The following is a 15,479-nucleotide window of genomic DNA, read 5'->3' on the forward strand; positions in this document are numbered from 1 at the left end:
ATCATCTGCCAAGGCTTGCTTACATTCTCATACTGTGATTCCTTCTGGGTGCAGTTAAATGCATATTAGGAAATGCATTCCCCTACAAACTACCACAAGCTGTTTTGCAAGCCACAGATCCCACAAAGCTATTTGGAGCTCAGGTAGAACATTTCACTTTCTCTCATTGCAACTATTTCAGTGCATTTACATGCATTACACATGGCTAAGGTGGTGTGGCAAATCATGGCTCACTGCAAATAGCAGAATAGTCGCTAATAGCTACTGCCAATAATATACACAAGGCGCCTTAAATTCTGAGCTGCACATTCCTATGAACATTTACCAGGATGTGATTTCCACGGTGTTGAGTGGGAAGTGTGTGCATAGGATTGCTCCATGAATTCCTAACACAAAGCAGCTTTTATTCTGGAAAAATTGGGAAAGTCACAAAACCTAGGCTGATAGAGCCAGCAATCAGAGCCATTATAAAACAGCACTCTTCTGTTTTCATCTTCTTATCAGTCACACATCATGCATATAATTCTTACATGGCTTCTACATCAAACCAGATTGCTTCTTGACATTTGTCCAAAACCAGGTCATTCAACCACATCACCCGGTGGGTGCTCATAAACATCTTAGTTTTCAGCTGTGCTCTTTGAAATCTTCCAAACAAATTGAAATGAATCACTGTTCTATTTTCAAAATACAAAAAGGAAACCTTTTGAAGAAGACTTGCTTTTGCAAATAAAGAAATGCAACTAAAGGTAAATATCTAATATCTTCTTCTTCTTCTTCTTCTTCTTCTTCTTCTTCTTCTTCTTCTTCTTCTTCTTCTTCTTCTTCTTCCTCCACATTTTCCAGAATGCTTTGTTTAGTCTAAAGTCTTAATACATTCACACAGAACAAACCCTATCTAATAAAATATTGTCTCAAGCTAGAACTCATCTTGCTATTGATTCAATACTATCTTTGAAGTATTGCTTAGATGATTGGATGGCTTTGAAAGAGAATTAGACTCAACCAGACTCACCCAGCCCTACTATGTTAAATACGTATTCTGTAGTTGACCTCCTTTGTAATGTTTTATTTTAAAATCTTTAAGATAATATTCTAGTTTTCTGTTATGCTGCTTTGACTATGTACTCTATATTTGACTTTCTTCAGATTGTTTTATTTATGTTTTATTGATTTAATATGCTGTAAACCGCTTTGAATTTTTTCTCAAAAATATAAAGTGGCATAGAAATTTTTTTTAGAGACATTTATGGAGAAAAAGGCTAAAAATGGCTACTAGCCAGTGTTAAGTATAATTGTTTAATTGACACTGAAATGGAGAATGTCTGATTGTGTGTTACTGAAGGCTTTAACATGGGGGTTTTCTATATTAAGCTCACTGAACTTCTATATAGGTTGATAACTGTTACTGTTTTCTGCTAATTCTGATGAGATGTTTAACTTTAGATCACATGGGAGGCTACTGAGTTGCAAATTCGCCATCTTGGAAGGGTGGTAGCTGTTGTCTTTTGTTCCCAGCCAGTATGGGAGTAAGGTGCCTCTCCAGGAACTGCATAGCCTTTGTGGCTGGAATGCAGGCAGGCTAATGGAGCCTGTGTGAGAGAAGCTAGGTTTGTCAGCTCTAATTATAAGCGATTTTATTTTTTATAAGACGCTGAGCATGTGTTTGTACAAGATATTGTGAAACTGTTTGGATGTAACATTTATTGGGTTTTGTTCTGTTTTGAAGAAAGTCATGCAAGGAAGGTTTTGAATAATATCTGATGGGTCTGGATAATGTTTTATTCCAAAAGGAGTCCGTTTTAATGCACCCAGTTGCTTCAAGCTGCACAATACTTTAATATCTGCAATTGCCGCAAAGGCTAGGTTCTACCACTACTGCTGGAGTTGATATGCCTCCAAATGTCAGTTCCTGGCAATCACAAGTGCTGTTGTGCTTAGCCTTCTGTTTCCTTAGGCACATTGTTATGTACTGAGTTGAATAGGATCCAAACTGCAACAGTCTGATTGGTCCTAGAACAATAGGATCCAAAAGGCAGCAGTCTGATTGGTCCTAGAACAATAGGATTCAGAATGCAGCAGTCTGATTGGCCTAGAACAATGCAGCAGTATGATTGGTTGGCAGGAACTACCCAATCATGCTCCAGATAGAAGTGAATCCACAACCTGATTGGCTTACAGTAGAATTCTGGAATTAGCCAATCATGTGCAGCCCATTGTGTAAATAATGTATATAAAGCAGATACTTTGAGGGGACTTTCATTCATTCCTCCTCACCAGTATGAGCTGAATAAAGAGCATGAAATCATTTTGCGACTCTGAGTATATTTCACTGGCGACAAAGGTGGGATCCCGCTGAGCTGACTGCCACACACAGCACCACAGCACCGCCACCTGCCGCACCGCTGCCTCGCACCGTATATCCAGGCTTCAGCTCCGGGACACAAGGAACTCAGAATGGCAACCGACAGCAGCTTCTCGCCGTTCAACCCACACATGGTTGGCTGATATGAGAAGAGGATGCTGTACTAGATGGACCACTAACCACTAACCAGACCACTAACCACTAACCACTAACAGCAGGCTCCTCTTATCTTCTTATGCTGAGATTTCTGAGTCTACCTTTATTTAATTTTGGTGGGGGGTAGAAGAGAAGTATTGGTCATCTGCAATACCATTTTTGTTGTCCTTGACTACTTAGTTATAATGTTTCTTGAACAATACTTCAGATACAATTTCAAACAGAGTAGTTTATACTTTGTTTAAAATAGTTACTAACAGGGGGAGGCCTCAGTGAAACTACAAGCTGCATATTTGCTTGGCTCTGCCTTCCTCCTGCAAAAACATTTGTTTCACAGCAAAAACAACTCCTGATTCACTTCTAATTATTTGGTAGGTGTGAAGGGAATGTTACCAGGCATTGCCAAAAATAAAGATGGTGCTCTTACTGATTATTTCCATCCTCTGGAAAGATGGGCCTAGGCCAGAATTGCGAATTGCAGCCAGACAAGATGGCTCCTGGAACACAAAGGTCTGCCTGGCAAACTCAGACCCAAGCCAAGCTAGATGGCTCTGGCTTCAGGAAAGAATTAGGGCCTCAATTTTTAAGCACGAGCTCATGGAGAGCTGGAGCACAATGTTAAAACCTCTAGGAGCCAAGATGGCTGTGTTTGACATGCATCTTGGTCACATTGCAACATCAACCTCTGAAACTCTAGACATGGGACTTCAGAACTCAGAGCAATTATTATTACTGTGTTGAGAAAGCAAATCGATTAAGAAAAATCTGGAGGCAATGCAGCTTTTCATCAGATAAAGAAATGTTTGTTTTTGTGGATTTTGGAAGGCACAGAAGACTGGGAGATTTTGGCTTTCATGTAAGTTAACATGGTTGATGACAGATATACTGGGATTTGAAATAATAGGTGCCCACTTTGAACGAGCACACAGCATGCATACATCTAAAGACACCACTCTTCCAATATACATTCCTTCTCACAATTCATTTTAAAAAAGAGAATTAATTATGAAATTGAAAAAAATTAATGATTAATGAAGGAAAGCCAATAATGGTACTTCAAAATCCTAGCCAAAAGACTAGGTGCAGAATTCAGTGGCCAGGTTCTTCTTCTTCTTCTTCTTCTTCTTCTTCTTCTTCTTCTTCTTCTTCTTCTTCTTCATCATCATCATCTTTGAGGCTGGTAATGGCCATGTTGCGAAAGGCAGGAATTCAGTACTGCTGGGGCTTCAGTTTTCATTTATCTGTTGTCTGAAATGGTACCACTCACTCTACAATGAGGAAGCCCTCATGATTTCAACAGCATGTGGCTTGGAACCCCCTGAAGCTACCAAAGTAGCTTGTTGAAGGAGGAGGAGAAGGAGAAGGAGAAGCGGGACCTTCATATTGACACATGCTTGGGAGTGACAAAATGGCGGCTGAACTTCACTGAGGAGACCAGCTCTGAATGACAAGCCAGGCAGACCAGACAAAGGACACCCACCAGGACCAGCTCAACAAAGACAGATACATATAACATTCCAAGTATCATGATGCCTACTACTTTGCTTGATGTTTTCATCTTTATAGGCTATATTTCTAGGAGTCAATTTATTACATCTTCATATATTAATAACATGGGTTGAAGCGCGGGGAGGGGGGGAGATGAGTCCCATCCCCATATTTTATAGTTCACTAAGAGAGAGGCGGGACGCGGGTGGCGTTGTGGGTTAAACCACAGAGCCTAGGGCTTGCCGATCAGAAGGTCGGCGGTTCGAATCCCTGTGACGGGGTGAGCTCCCGCTGCTCCAGCCCACCTAGCAGTTCAAAAGCACGTCAAAGTGCAAGTAGATAAATAGGTACTGCTCCGACGAGAAGGTAAACGGCTGCTCTGGTTCGCCAGAAGCGGCTTAGTCATGCTGGCCACATGACCCAGAAGCTGATGAGTGCCGCAACCCCAGAGTTGGTCACAACTGGACCTAATGGTCAGGGATCCCTTTACCTTTAAGAGAGAGGCAGGAGTGGGGTTTCTTCTTGGTTTTCCTTAATTTGTATTAAATTCACTGTTACAGCAACTTCACCCACAATGGAGTAGTTTTTACCTTAAAGTCTAAGTTCTCATTCTATGCTTAAGGACATAGACAAAGATTCTGTGAAAGTAATATAGCCTTTTTGATCAGACCATATACTTTCTTATCTATTTGATATGTCTTGCCAATTTGTTGTGTAACTGAGGACTAGGTAATTAACATTACAGCTTTCTGTTCTCTGTTACATCATTTTTTGTCCTCTTCTGCAAATATTCAAGTAGTGATCGAGAAGGATCTATGTTCTCATACTACTAACATGCCCGGAGAACCTGAAAAATTCATTTGTTTGGGGGGCACATGAAACTAAAACATGATGGGTCCCTTTTCATGGAAAACCTCCATAAGGTGATTTTAAAAGAAATATTGAACTGAAAAAAACAGATGAATCACTGACTTCAAACTAATATATTGCTTGAATGCTTCACCTATAGCACTGCCATGATGTCCCTATTTTCACCAGAGAAATGTTGGAGGGTATGAAACAAACAAAACAGCACATGGAAGGAACTGGAATTTAGTCTAGCTCTGAGCACGTTTGCAGATCCTTGTTGAAAAGCTTTGAACATTAAATGTTTGGGATGTAATCTTAGGGAAGGTCCTGCTCTGTGGCAATTATGCATGATATAATCACTATAAATAAAGGTGGGGAAACAGTTTTTGTTTTATCTGGAAGCATCCTCCCTACCCCACCCAAAAAAATTGGTTCACCCATGGAGTCTGCTAGAGTTGGGCTCTATTTTTCCTAACTACTGCAGGAACTTACCAAATGATCTCATATGCTGTCTGCTCCATCCTAATCCCTGTCACCTGGAACTCTTACTAGAGTCATAAATCATGAGTGGGGTTGATAGTCATTTTGGCTCAGGAATAGCCTGTCAAATGCCTGTGTTGGCAGCTATGGTGGTGACAGCCAGAAAAAGGCCTGTCAGGCATATTTCAGGAGCTCTTGCCAGACCCTTCCTTGAGAGTGGTATGCGCTCTTCTCAGGAAGCGTCTGGCAGTTTTAATTTTGGAGGGAGGGTCCCCCAATGAGAAGATTTAAGGATATATTACTGCATCTGTTCTGAAGACAGGGGTTTCTCCTCAAAAAACTTTGTTCAGACTGGTGTGTTTGTTCAGACACCAGTGCTGGTGCTAACACTAATTCTGCATTAAAAAACAAAGCAAAACCAAAAGTGAAACTGATGAGGCTACTGAAAGTCAAGAAATAGCACCATGAAGGATAATGCAGGAAGGCAGAGTTATAGGCTGCCACCAAACAGGGGTGCAAACTTGAATAAAAATATGTGGGGGCAGGTAAGCCCCGTATCTGTTAGGATTCCAGCTCTGTGTTTGCAGTCATGGGATTGTTGTCTATCACATGACGGTGTATGTTTTCATTCCACAGTATGGGAAGTGACAGAGACAGGATGTTTGTATTACTGTGTTCCGTGAAGTGGGACTATTGTCCTTTGTTTCTTTCTCTTTGCTGTCTGATGAGAAAGAGGAAGGAGCTAAGTCAGAATGCTCTGAGTGTATTATATGTAAATAAAAGTAGATTAGCCAAAATGCTGTGCTACTGGGTTATGTTACTCAAACTGCCAATACTCTGCAGGATCGTAAGTGTGCTGATGCCTCTTGGTATCAGTTGCTGTGATGTTCGGGCTGAAGAAAGCTTTTGAAGCTCCTGAACGATCAACCAGGAGGGAGAGAACATGCCAGTTGGGCATGTGTCTCTACCAGAGTCCTACATGAGAGTAGGATGATCCTAAGAGGATCATCAATCACACAACACGGTGCATGCACACCATTTGAATGGCAATGCCCATTAACTTGGGGGAGGAGGGGGTGTCTCAATTTTTTTATTGGAGGGCCCGAAAGGACCTCAGCTCCTAGGAGTTGGCTCCAGAGCCACTAACCATGCCACTGCCCACTTCTCTGTGCTGGTTGAGACGGTAGTGCTACTCAGTTGTGCTGGAAGGCTGGAAAACAGGCAACAAAGCAGCACTTGGGGGGCAGGGGAACGGGAATATACTTGATGAAAATCACAGGAATGCACTTGTTTGGGAAGGACATTGTTTCGATTCTGCGGCACAAATCAGTCTGCAAATTTTGTCCATACCAGATGAAAAGGCTGTTGTGCAACTACCCCACATGGGATGTCCATCCGCACATAGTGACTGGAAATGTAGTCAAGTTTATTATCTGCCCTCTCTGCTCCAACATTTCTGTGTGATGCTGAGGCTGAAGAAAGGTGGGTGTGGGCCTGGCAGTTGATTGGCTCCCCATGGATGCAACTGTTCCCACCATGTGGAAGGGGAAGCAAGACTGTCTCCTGGTTGTGCTCCTCCCATAGTCTCTGTGCTCTATTAAATATATTACTATGTTGCTCTTGCTGCTATAATTTGTGAATTTGAATAAATAAGGTTATTTGGAAGAGAGAGAGAGCTAGAGCGCTACCTTGCCATCCAAAATGGCACCCCAATTTTTCCTGGGTGGGGGCTTGAACCAGAATTGAATAGAAAGGAAGTAAAATAAGCCCTTGATGGACAGTACACTGTCCTGGGTGCTGACCCAAGAGCTGCATAAGATTAATCTAGAAGCCGGTGAGGAAACTGCATAGGACTGGTAGTTTATAGTATGTCTGAAAGAAAACCATATGCCTATTTCTACTTCAGTGAATAAAGGTCACAAGTAAAACATCTGGGACATGACTAGCTATCACACAACCTTTTAAATAATGCTATGGACAAATTAAGGGCATTGTGAAATTACTTTTTAATAGGCTATGTTCAGTCTGCGCCAAATCTTCATTTCCTGGAATCGTTTTTTTAATCATCTGTTTATCATTCTTGCTGTGGAATCAAGCCAAGTGATGCAGCACAACTAGATACTTTGAAGTCTAGTTACCACAATTTCCACTGTGTGTGCCTGAACAACTGACAGGCTGCCTTTCCAATTAACAAAATAGCACTTAGCTCGGCTTTCCCAGTGTGACTTTCCAGGATTTCAGGTATACAATTCCTGTGGTGGCTGGACCATTAGGGTAAATGGGATATTGTTCTACTAACCTCAGTGTTGATTCCTCTGAGACCACCAGCCTGCATTCTTACTTAAAACCAGCCCTGGCTGCCTGCGTCCTCCTCTGTAGTCTTTGTACAACTGAGCAGGGAGGTGGATGGGGACAAAGTAATTAGTTGGCTAGTCCAGTAATGTCTAGACCAGGCACATCCAACAGGTAGATCATTATCTACTGGCAGATCACGGGACGTCTGTGGTAGATCACTGGTAGATCACTGGCTCCCCTAAGAAAAGCTCAATTTTTTTTGCCCTGCACCCCCCTTTCCTCTTCCCCAAAAAAGCTCAACAACTTTGACTGCCAGTTTTTAACTCTGTAAGTAGATCGCAGTCGCTTGGGAGTTGGCCACCCCTGGTCTAGGCTATGTAGAGCAGAGATAGACAGCAAGATGTTGCTGAACTACAACCTGCATCATCCCTCACCACCAGCCATGCTGATAGGAGTCATAGTCCAACAATATTTGGAGGGTGCAACAGCTGCTACCCTTGCTCTAGAGGGCTTATCCTTCTAGGTGGAGATGCCTAGATGGCAGACTAGCTGAGAGTTAACCTGTAAACTTGCAATTCAACTGGTTTCAGTACCTTGATCTGTGAAACTCACCTGGGCTGGATCTACACTGACCTGTTTAACATTATTTTCCGCTGTTAGAAAGATATAGATATGTCATTCGAAAATGCCACAGGGCATACCTGTTAATTACTTTGGCTTGTGTGTGGGGTTGTCTAAGTAATACCCGGCCACACCATTTTCCAAAATGCTTTTTCTTGCCCTGCTAGGATGGAAGAAGCAAAAAAACGGGAGGAGAAACTGAACACTGTCCCTTGAATACCATTGGAGAAGGGATCAGAGTTTGAATGCAGTAAAAAAAAAAAAAAAAAAAAGGCAAAACACTACATAGGGACATATGAGCAGTGTTTCACCTATATGGCAGCATAAAATAATTAAAAATTAAGTGATAAAAAGACAAGGTAATCATGCATTATGAATGTAAAAAGTAGGACGTCATGTGTCCATCTACACCGGGGGTAGTCAACCTGGTCCCTACCGCCCACTAGTGGGCATTTTAGGATTCCAGGTGGGCGGTAGGAGGTTCTACAGCACATGTTATTGCAGCACTGGGTGGTAAGGAAATTTTACCATCAAGAAAGTTGCATTAGTGGGTGCTAGGTATAAAAAGGTTGACTACCCCGATCTACACTATCAAAACCATTCCTTAACCTTTCCTTAATGTTAAAAACCATGAGTGTAGATCTGCCCCTGCTTTTAGCTGCTTGTGGATTCCCCTCTGGAAAAAAAATATTTATCATAGCATCATACTGCATGATTCTCAGCGATGAGGCCAAGCACATAGGATCTTGGGTGGTACTTCAGGCTGAAAGAAAAAACCCCTCATAGCATTCATTAAACTCTACTTTGTATATTCTATACAAACTGACTGTCCCAAACCAGACAGTTACATAGCAGTTAAATAAACTGGGATGCCTGTGGTAACAAAACACAGTTGTCTCAAGTGTTCAGCAAATATTATTTTTCTCCACATTCTTCTTAAAGCAAATGTAGTGTTTTCCTGGAACCCTGCATGCCACATGCTGAACACTTTGTTAATCCTGTACCATGCTAGGGAAAAGTTCAAGCTCTTGCTGAAAACTTCATTTTGTTAACTTAGAAACCACCAGTGTGGCAACAACTGCATGCCATTACTCAATCTGGATGAGAAAGGCATTTAGCACATTCTATGGTGCTGATTCCTGCCACTGTAAACTGGATCCTGAAGCATATTATATCAGTTACAGATAGGTAGCCGTGTTGGTCTGCCATGGTCAGAAGAAGTGTTTTGACCATATTATATCAATTTAACCAGATTTTGAGTGAGTATCCAGTTTCAGAAAAGCATGGGGGAATAAAGGGTACAAGACTTTTAGCTCAGGCTCCCATATTATAACCTCTCGTTTTGCTTATTTATTACTTCACAGGGTAAATGTGTCCAAGCCTCCAAAAAAAGGGTCAAGGGACAAGCTGTACAGCTGTTCCCATTATGCATATTTACTTAGGAATAACACCCACTGATTCCCATAAAGTGTGTATAGATTGTAAAATGCTAGTGTCACATTTTAGCATGGTGCTTTGCCTGTTCGCTTTATTTTTTGGTGAGAACTACTTGTTCGCATGAAGCCGGGAGTACTTGAGAAGTACATGCAGGGCTGTCTGTTGGATAAATACAAACACAGCCTCTCAGTTCAACTTGGTGCCCCCTCAGACCCACAACCCTTGCAGCCGCCTAGTTCACCCACCCCTAAGGCCAACCCTGGTTAGGTAAAGGGACCCCTGACCATTAGGTCCAGTCGTGGCCGACTCTGGGGTTGCGGCGCTCATTTCGCTTTATTGGCCGAGGGAGCCGGCGTACAGCTTCCGGGTCATGTGGCCAGCATGACTAAGCTACTTCTGGCAAACCAGAGCAGCGCACAGAAACGCCGTTTACCTTCCCGCCGGAGCAGTACCTATTTATCTACTTGCACTTTGATGTGCTTTCAAACTGCTAGGTTGGCAGGATTCGAACTGCCGACCTTCTGATCGGCAAGTCCTAGGCTCTGTGATTTAACCCACAGTGCCACCTGCGTCCTTGTTAGGTGACACAAATAAAAAAATATAACTAACAGCACAGTCTGGTTGTGATCGTTTTGCCTGCTTCAGCCAAGAAAAGGGGGCTTGCTAAGGGCCCAATTTGTTTGCATGTATTATTATTAAAAATAATAATTAGTTGCTTTTTTGCATGGCAGCTCAAAATGACTTATAATATTTTAAGCAAAAACCAAGCACATACATACATGGAAACCAGCATTTAAAAAAAGAATCTGAAAGACAATTCTATTTTTAAAAAAGGTAGATCGAAACAGCCCAACCCCACAAAAGGCTATAATTAAAAGCCAAAGCCTGATGGAATGAATGAACGATCTTCCCTAGAAGATAATGTAATTATGGCACCAAGCAGTGCTTTTTTTAAAAGAAAAAGAAAACAAAAAATGTCGGTACTCACCATGAAGTTTTTACAGTAAGCGCCACACTTTTAATATTGGGGGGTGGGGTGCTGGTACTGTGTACCCTTGAGTACTCCCGTAAAAAAACAACAACGGGCACCAAAGGAGACTCATTCTATAAACAGGGAGCCACCACTGAAAAGGCCCCTTCTCTTGTTGCTATCTTCTAGACCTTCTGCTCAAAGAAGGGTCCTCAGATGATGATTGCAGTTTCCAGATGGGTTCACATGGGAAGAGGCAGTCCTTGGAGAATTGGGGTCCTGAGCCACAAGAGACTTAATAGGTCAAACCCAGCACTTTGAATGGTGCCAGTTTTATTAGAAGTGCCATCCAGTTAAAGGAGTCTTCAGAATGGGTTTGTAGCTATGCTCTCCCCAGGGAGGTTTGGCTGGTGCCTTCATTATACCCCTTTAGGCGGCAGGTGAAAAGGTTTTTATTCCACCTGGGCCTTGGGCTGATGGACATGTGAAATATAGAATCCTAGACTTGGAAGGGACCCTGTGCATCATCTAGGCCAACCTTCTGCAATGCAGGAATATGCAGCTGCCCCATATGGCAGATCAAACCTGCATCCTTGGGGTTATCAGCACTGTCCTCTAACCCAGTTTTTGTTGTTGGAGGGGGAGGTTATTGGTTTCTTTTAGTTCTTAATTTTATTATGCATTTTGTGGTTTGTTGGTTTGTTTTCATTCTTATTTTTATTCTGTTTTTCATACTGTCATGTTGATGTTGTGAGCCGCCCAGAGAGCTACAGACGAAAGGCAGTCCACAAATTTAATACATAATAGTAATTTTTAGTGATGTATGGAATTAATAGTGATGTATGGAAGTGAGAGCTGGACCATAAAGAAGGCTGATCGCTGAAGAATTGATGCTTTTGAATTATGGTGCTGGAGGAGACTCTTGAGAGTCCCATGGACTGCAAGAAGATCAAACGTATCCATTCTTAAGGAATTCAGCCCTGAGTGCTCACTGGAAGGACAGATCGTGAAGCTGAGGCTCCAATACTTTGGCTACCTCATGAGAAGAGAAAACTCCCTGGAAAAGACCCTGATGTTGGGAAAGATGGAGGGCCCAAGGAGAAGGGGACGACAGAGGACGAGATGGCTGGCCAGTGTTCTTGAAGCTATTAACATGAGTTTGACCAAACTGCAGGAGGCAGTGGAAGACAGGAGGGCCTGGCGTGCTCTGGTCCAGGGGGTCACGAAGAGTCGGACACGACTAAACGGCTAAACAACAACAGCAAGTAATTTTTATTCTTATCCTCAGCCAGTCCCTAGGGCTGATTTCGGAGGAGCCGGGCAGGGGAGGATCAAGCTCGCGAGTCTCGGCTTGTTCCCTGAACCAGGATCCGAGTCCATTCTTCCGCGCCTGGGTGATTGACTCAGAGCAGCCCCGGCGCTCCTGGCAGCGGCGGCCCACCGCCTCCTCCGTCCCGCCCAAGTGTCCAGGGCCGCCAAGGGGCGGGCTTCGCCTTAACGGGCAGGGGCGGAGCTCCCCTCGGCCCTCGGCGCCTGAGGCGAGTCGTGGCGAAGCTGCCGGCCGGACGAGTCCAGGTGAGGAGAAGGCGTGGGCGCCGGGCGCGCGGGTCTGGGTCGGCTGCTGAGGGCTTGAGGGTCCGCGAGGGGGGGGACAGCTTGCCGCCTCTGTATGAGGATTAGGCGCAGCCGTCTTGCGCGGCTCTTTCTCGAGCACCAGAGGAGCGCGCTGTGTGGGGAAAGAGTTTAGGCAAGTTCCTGGCACCGGGTGAGTCACGCTTTGGACCCGGCAGCGCGGCCTCTGCTTGCCCGCGAGGACAGGCTGGCCTGGGGCGGGAGGGAGCAGCAGGTTCTTCCAAGAGCCGCGGGGAAGAGACCGGACGGGTTCGTCTCGCCTCCGCCGCGAGCTTCGCCGTTGCCTTTCCTGGCGCCTTTGAGGGGGGCAGATCAGCAGGTGGAGAAAGGGAAAGGGAGCTTCAGCTGCAGGCATTTCTGAGGAGCCCTGACAGACAGACAGACAGACAGAAGCCAACTGGGCATCCCTCTACAGAGGTGTCTTGTTTAGGCAGGTTGCTGTCAGTCTTGAATGTGTACAGAGCTGTTTCCCTTTTTTTCAGCAGCCTGCCTTGACGACACTTTTCCGAAATGGGCTTCAGAGGCCCTTTATGAAGTTGACCTGAGTGGATTTAGAAACACGCAGGATCCAAACAGGTTAGAAACCTAATCTGGTTTCCGACTGGGGCCTGTTAATATCCTCTCGAGTTCTCTACCACGAGCAAACTATGGTTTTTACCCCTTTGAGGGTTTTTCTGACTTTTTACTAAAGTGGGCAAAAGGACATCAGACAAGATACCTCCTTTTCAAAGAAGCACCTTCTATAGAATCAAGGGATCACTTTTAACAAGCTGATAGTCCCTATGATTTTCAGAGAGAGGGGAAGCACCAAAAATCTCAGTTTTTTAATTCCACCTTTACTTGTTAGACTCCATTGGCAACAACCCATCTCCAAATGGCATGTTTAATTCTCCTAGATTTATGAATGCTAACTGATCTCCCCCAATGCAAGGCTTGTCTTTGGAAATGGCAGTATTTGGTATATGATGTGTAACTTATTTCTGCCCATACCATACCTATTCCAAATGCAGCTGACTCCATAGGTTTGGTCCAGTAATTTGGGAAGGGAGGCAGCTTCACATAGAGTTAAAAACATAGGATGGTATTCAACGAACTCAGAGTAGACTCATTGAAATTAATTGTTGTGTCCATTAATTTCCATGGGTCTACTCCAAGTTAAAATCACTTGAATACCACCCATTGGGTTGTATCTGTCTAAGTCATGTGCTGGAAACTAATTGCCTTCTAGATGTTGCTGAATCACAACTCCCATCAGTCCTGGCAAGAATGGCCAATGGCCTGGGATCTTGGGAGTTGTACCTCAGCAACATCTGGAGGGCCAAAAGTTTAGCACATCTGATGCATTTCACAACTTAACCTAAATTCATTGATTTCAGTGGGTCTCTTCTGAGTATGACAACTTGGTAGGTGTGGGCAATTTAAATCCACCCTTCCCCAAACAAGAACCAAGTGATTATTGTCCTTGATGGCTAGCATGTTAAGTCTTTGCTCAGAACTATTAAGTGATTCATGGGTGATGCATTGGCAATACATTTAAAGTTCATAAGTGATTGAAAACCCATGCATGCCATTACATTCCCTCTGGTCCCGGTGTTAAGTGTTTTAAATCCAGTGAGCCTTGGCTTCTTTTGTTCCTGTGTCTCTCACAGAGTTAAAGTCCTTGTTTGCTATTTTGGTGCAATGTGTAAATGGGACATTGTTGACTTTGCTGCATATTTTCTGGGTGATGGTAACTATGAGGTGCTGAGTGAACTTTCCCTGTTAACTCACTCTTGCCTTGCTTTTGACCACTCCTACATCTGGAGGGGAACCAGTTGGACCTATGGCTTGCCTTTCTCTTGAATGTGGCCTACATAGATTGTGAATGTGGCCAACATTGTGTGTTGGACATTCTGAAGTTCTAGTTGCTAAACCAATGATTATCAGAAGCAGAATGATTTTTATTGGATTTCTCATTTGTCCTTAACCATAAGGTTCCAGGTTACAACAGTATTTTTTTTTTAAATCTGTTAAAACAATTTGCAATCAGGATATATATTTGGAGTGAGAAAGGCCAGGGTAAAAAGGTGAAAGTTGAAAGTACGTAGTATGGGGGTCTATTGTGAGTTGCATTCCTGTAATGAATGTTCTTACTTCCAATTCTAAGATAGATTCGATTATCCAGAATTGAAGTACAAGCTCTAAGCTTGCAGTGGTTTATTGCTCTTCACTTTTATGTCACAAGTGACCTGCTAATAATGTTAATAAAGGCTTAAAAAAATAAAAACAAACTTGTGACTCACTTGATAGTGATATTCATTTTAATAATAGTAATTGAAACTTTGTATGGGGGTGGTGGTCCTAGTTTGCTTTTAACCATCACCTTTCTAAAAGAAGAATGTGTGCTTCTGGCTTATTTAGCATAGAGCACTGCGTGTGTTTTATGGAATGCTGGCTATCTCTTTCCAGGCATTAATAAATAAACTGCTGACGGAATAAACAACACAAATAGCTAAATTAAGGTCCAAGGCTAAGTGCAAGGCTAGAATTTCTTGTAACTCCTTTGTAAAGTTTGCAGTTGGATTGTGTCTATCCAGCCTGGGCTGTGGTTTGTCTGCACGTGTTGGATGTAAGGAGGAATGTCAACTTAGGATGGGTTAGGTCCTCACATGACTCTGTGCCAGGTAATGTGGCTGTATTATTCAGCCTGGGCACCCTGGATTCTGTGTGCAGAGGTGCCACTTACATGTGATAGTCAACCATTGTAGATAAGCTGGGTGAGGTTTAAGGCAATTTGTGTGGAAGGGAGCTGAGCCTGGTGGCTGCAATCTTGATGCAGTGCTGCACATTCTGTACATAGACATTTGTTAATTTGGGGAAAAGGATTTGGTGCTTCCAAACTATTAACCCAAGAGCGCTGTTCTGAAAGTCAGTGACCAAAACAACATAGATATGGATTGTTGCTAACATCTCCTGTTAGCTGCTTCCCAAACCAGCAGTTGGAACACAGTGGATGCGGAGTACATGTGAGTATTCCAGAATTCCAGAACATTTTTTTTTAATATAAAAAATCATGTATGAAATTGTTGTGTCAGAATTTAAACTTCAAGAGTCAGTGCTGAATTTGTAGGTGCTAGGCCTTAAGAATTGCCACACACACACACACACTCACTCACACTCTGTAGAGCTACATTTGGAAGAGCACTG

The 15,479-nt window shown here is 43.3% G+C and overlaps 1 protein-coding gene across 6 annotated transcripts in view; it reads left to right on the forward strand.

Annotated features, from left to right (window-relative positions):
• Positions 1 to 722: 722 nt before the first annotated feature.
• The window catches only part of LOC309339772 (interleukin-1 receptor type 1-like), a 32,678-nt gene continuing 17,921 nt past the window's right edge, over positions 723 to 15,479 (forward strand). For 2 of the 6 annotated variants that reach the window (XM_081858163.1, XM_081858165.1), the window contains exon 1: positions 13,918 to 15,298. Coding sequence is in view for 1 of the 6 variants with exons in the window: in XM_081858161.1 (XP_081714287.1) it covers positions 738 to 749 (12 nt within the window). In the remaining 5 variants the exon portion in view is untranslated. Of the gene's footprint in view, positions 750 to 12,163; positions 12,237 to 12,404; positions 12,427 to 13,917; positions 15,299 to 15,479 lie in introns of those variants that run through there. The other 4 variants (XM_081858161.1, XM_081858162.1, XM_081858164.1 and 1 more) reach the window with 4 other exon arrangements.

The sequence above is a fragment of the Podarcis erhardii genome (assembly GCF_964252035.2).
Source record: "Podarcis erhardii genome assembly, chromosome: 4".
Lineage (NCBI taxonomy): Eukaryota > Metazoa > Chordata > Lepidosauria > Squamata > Lacertidae > Podarcis > Podarcis erhardii.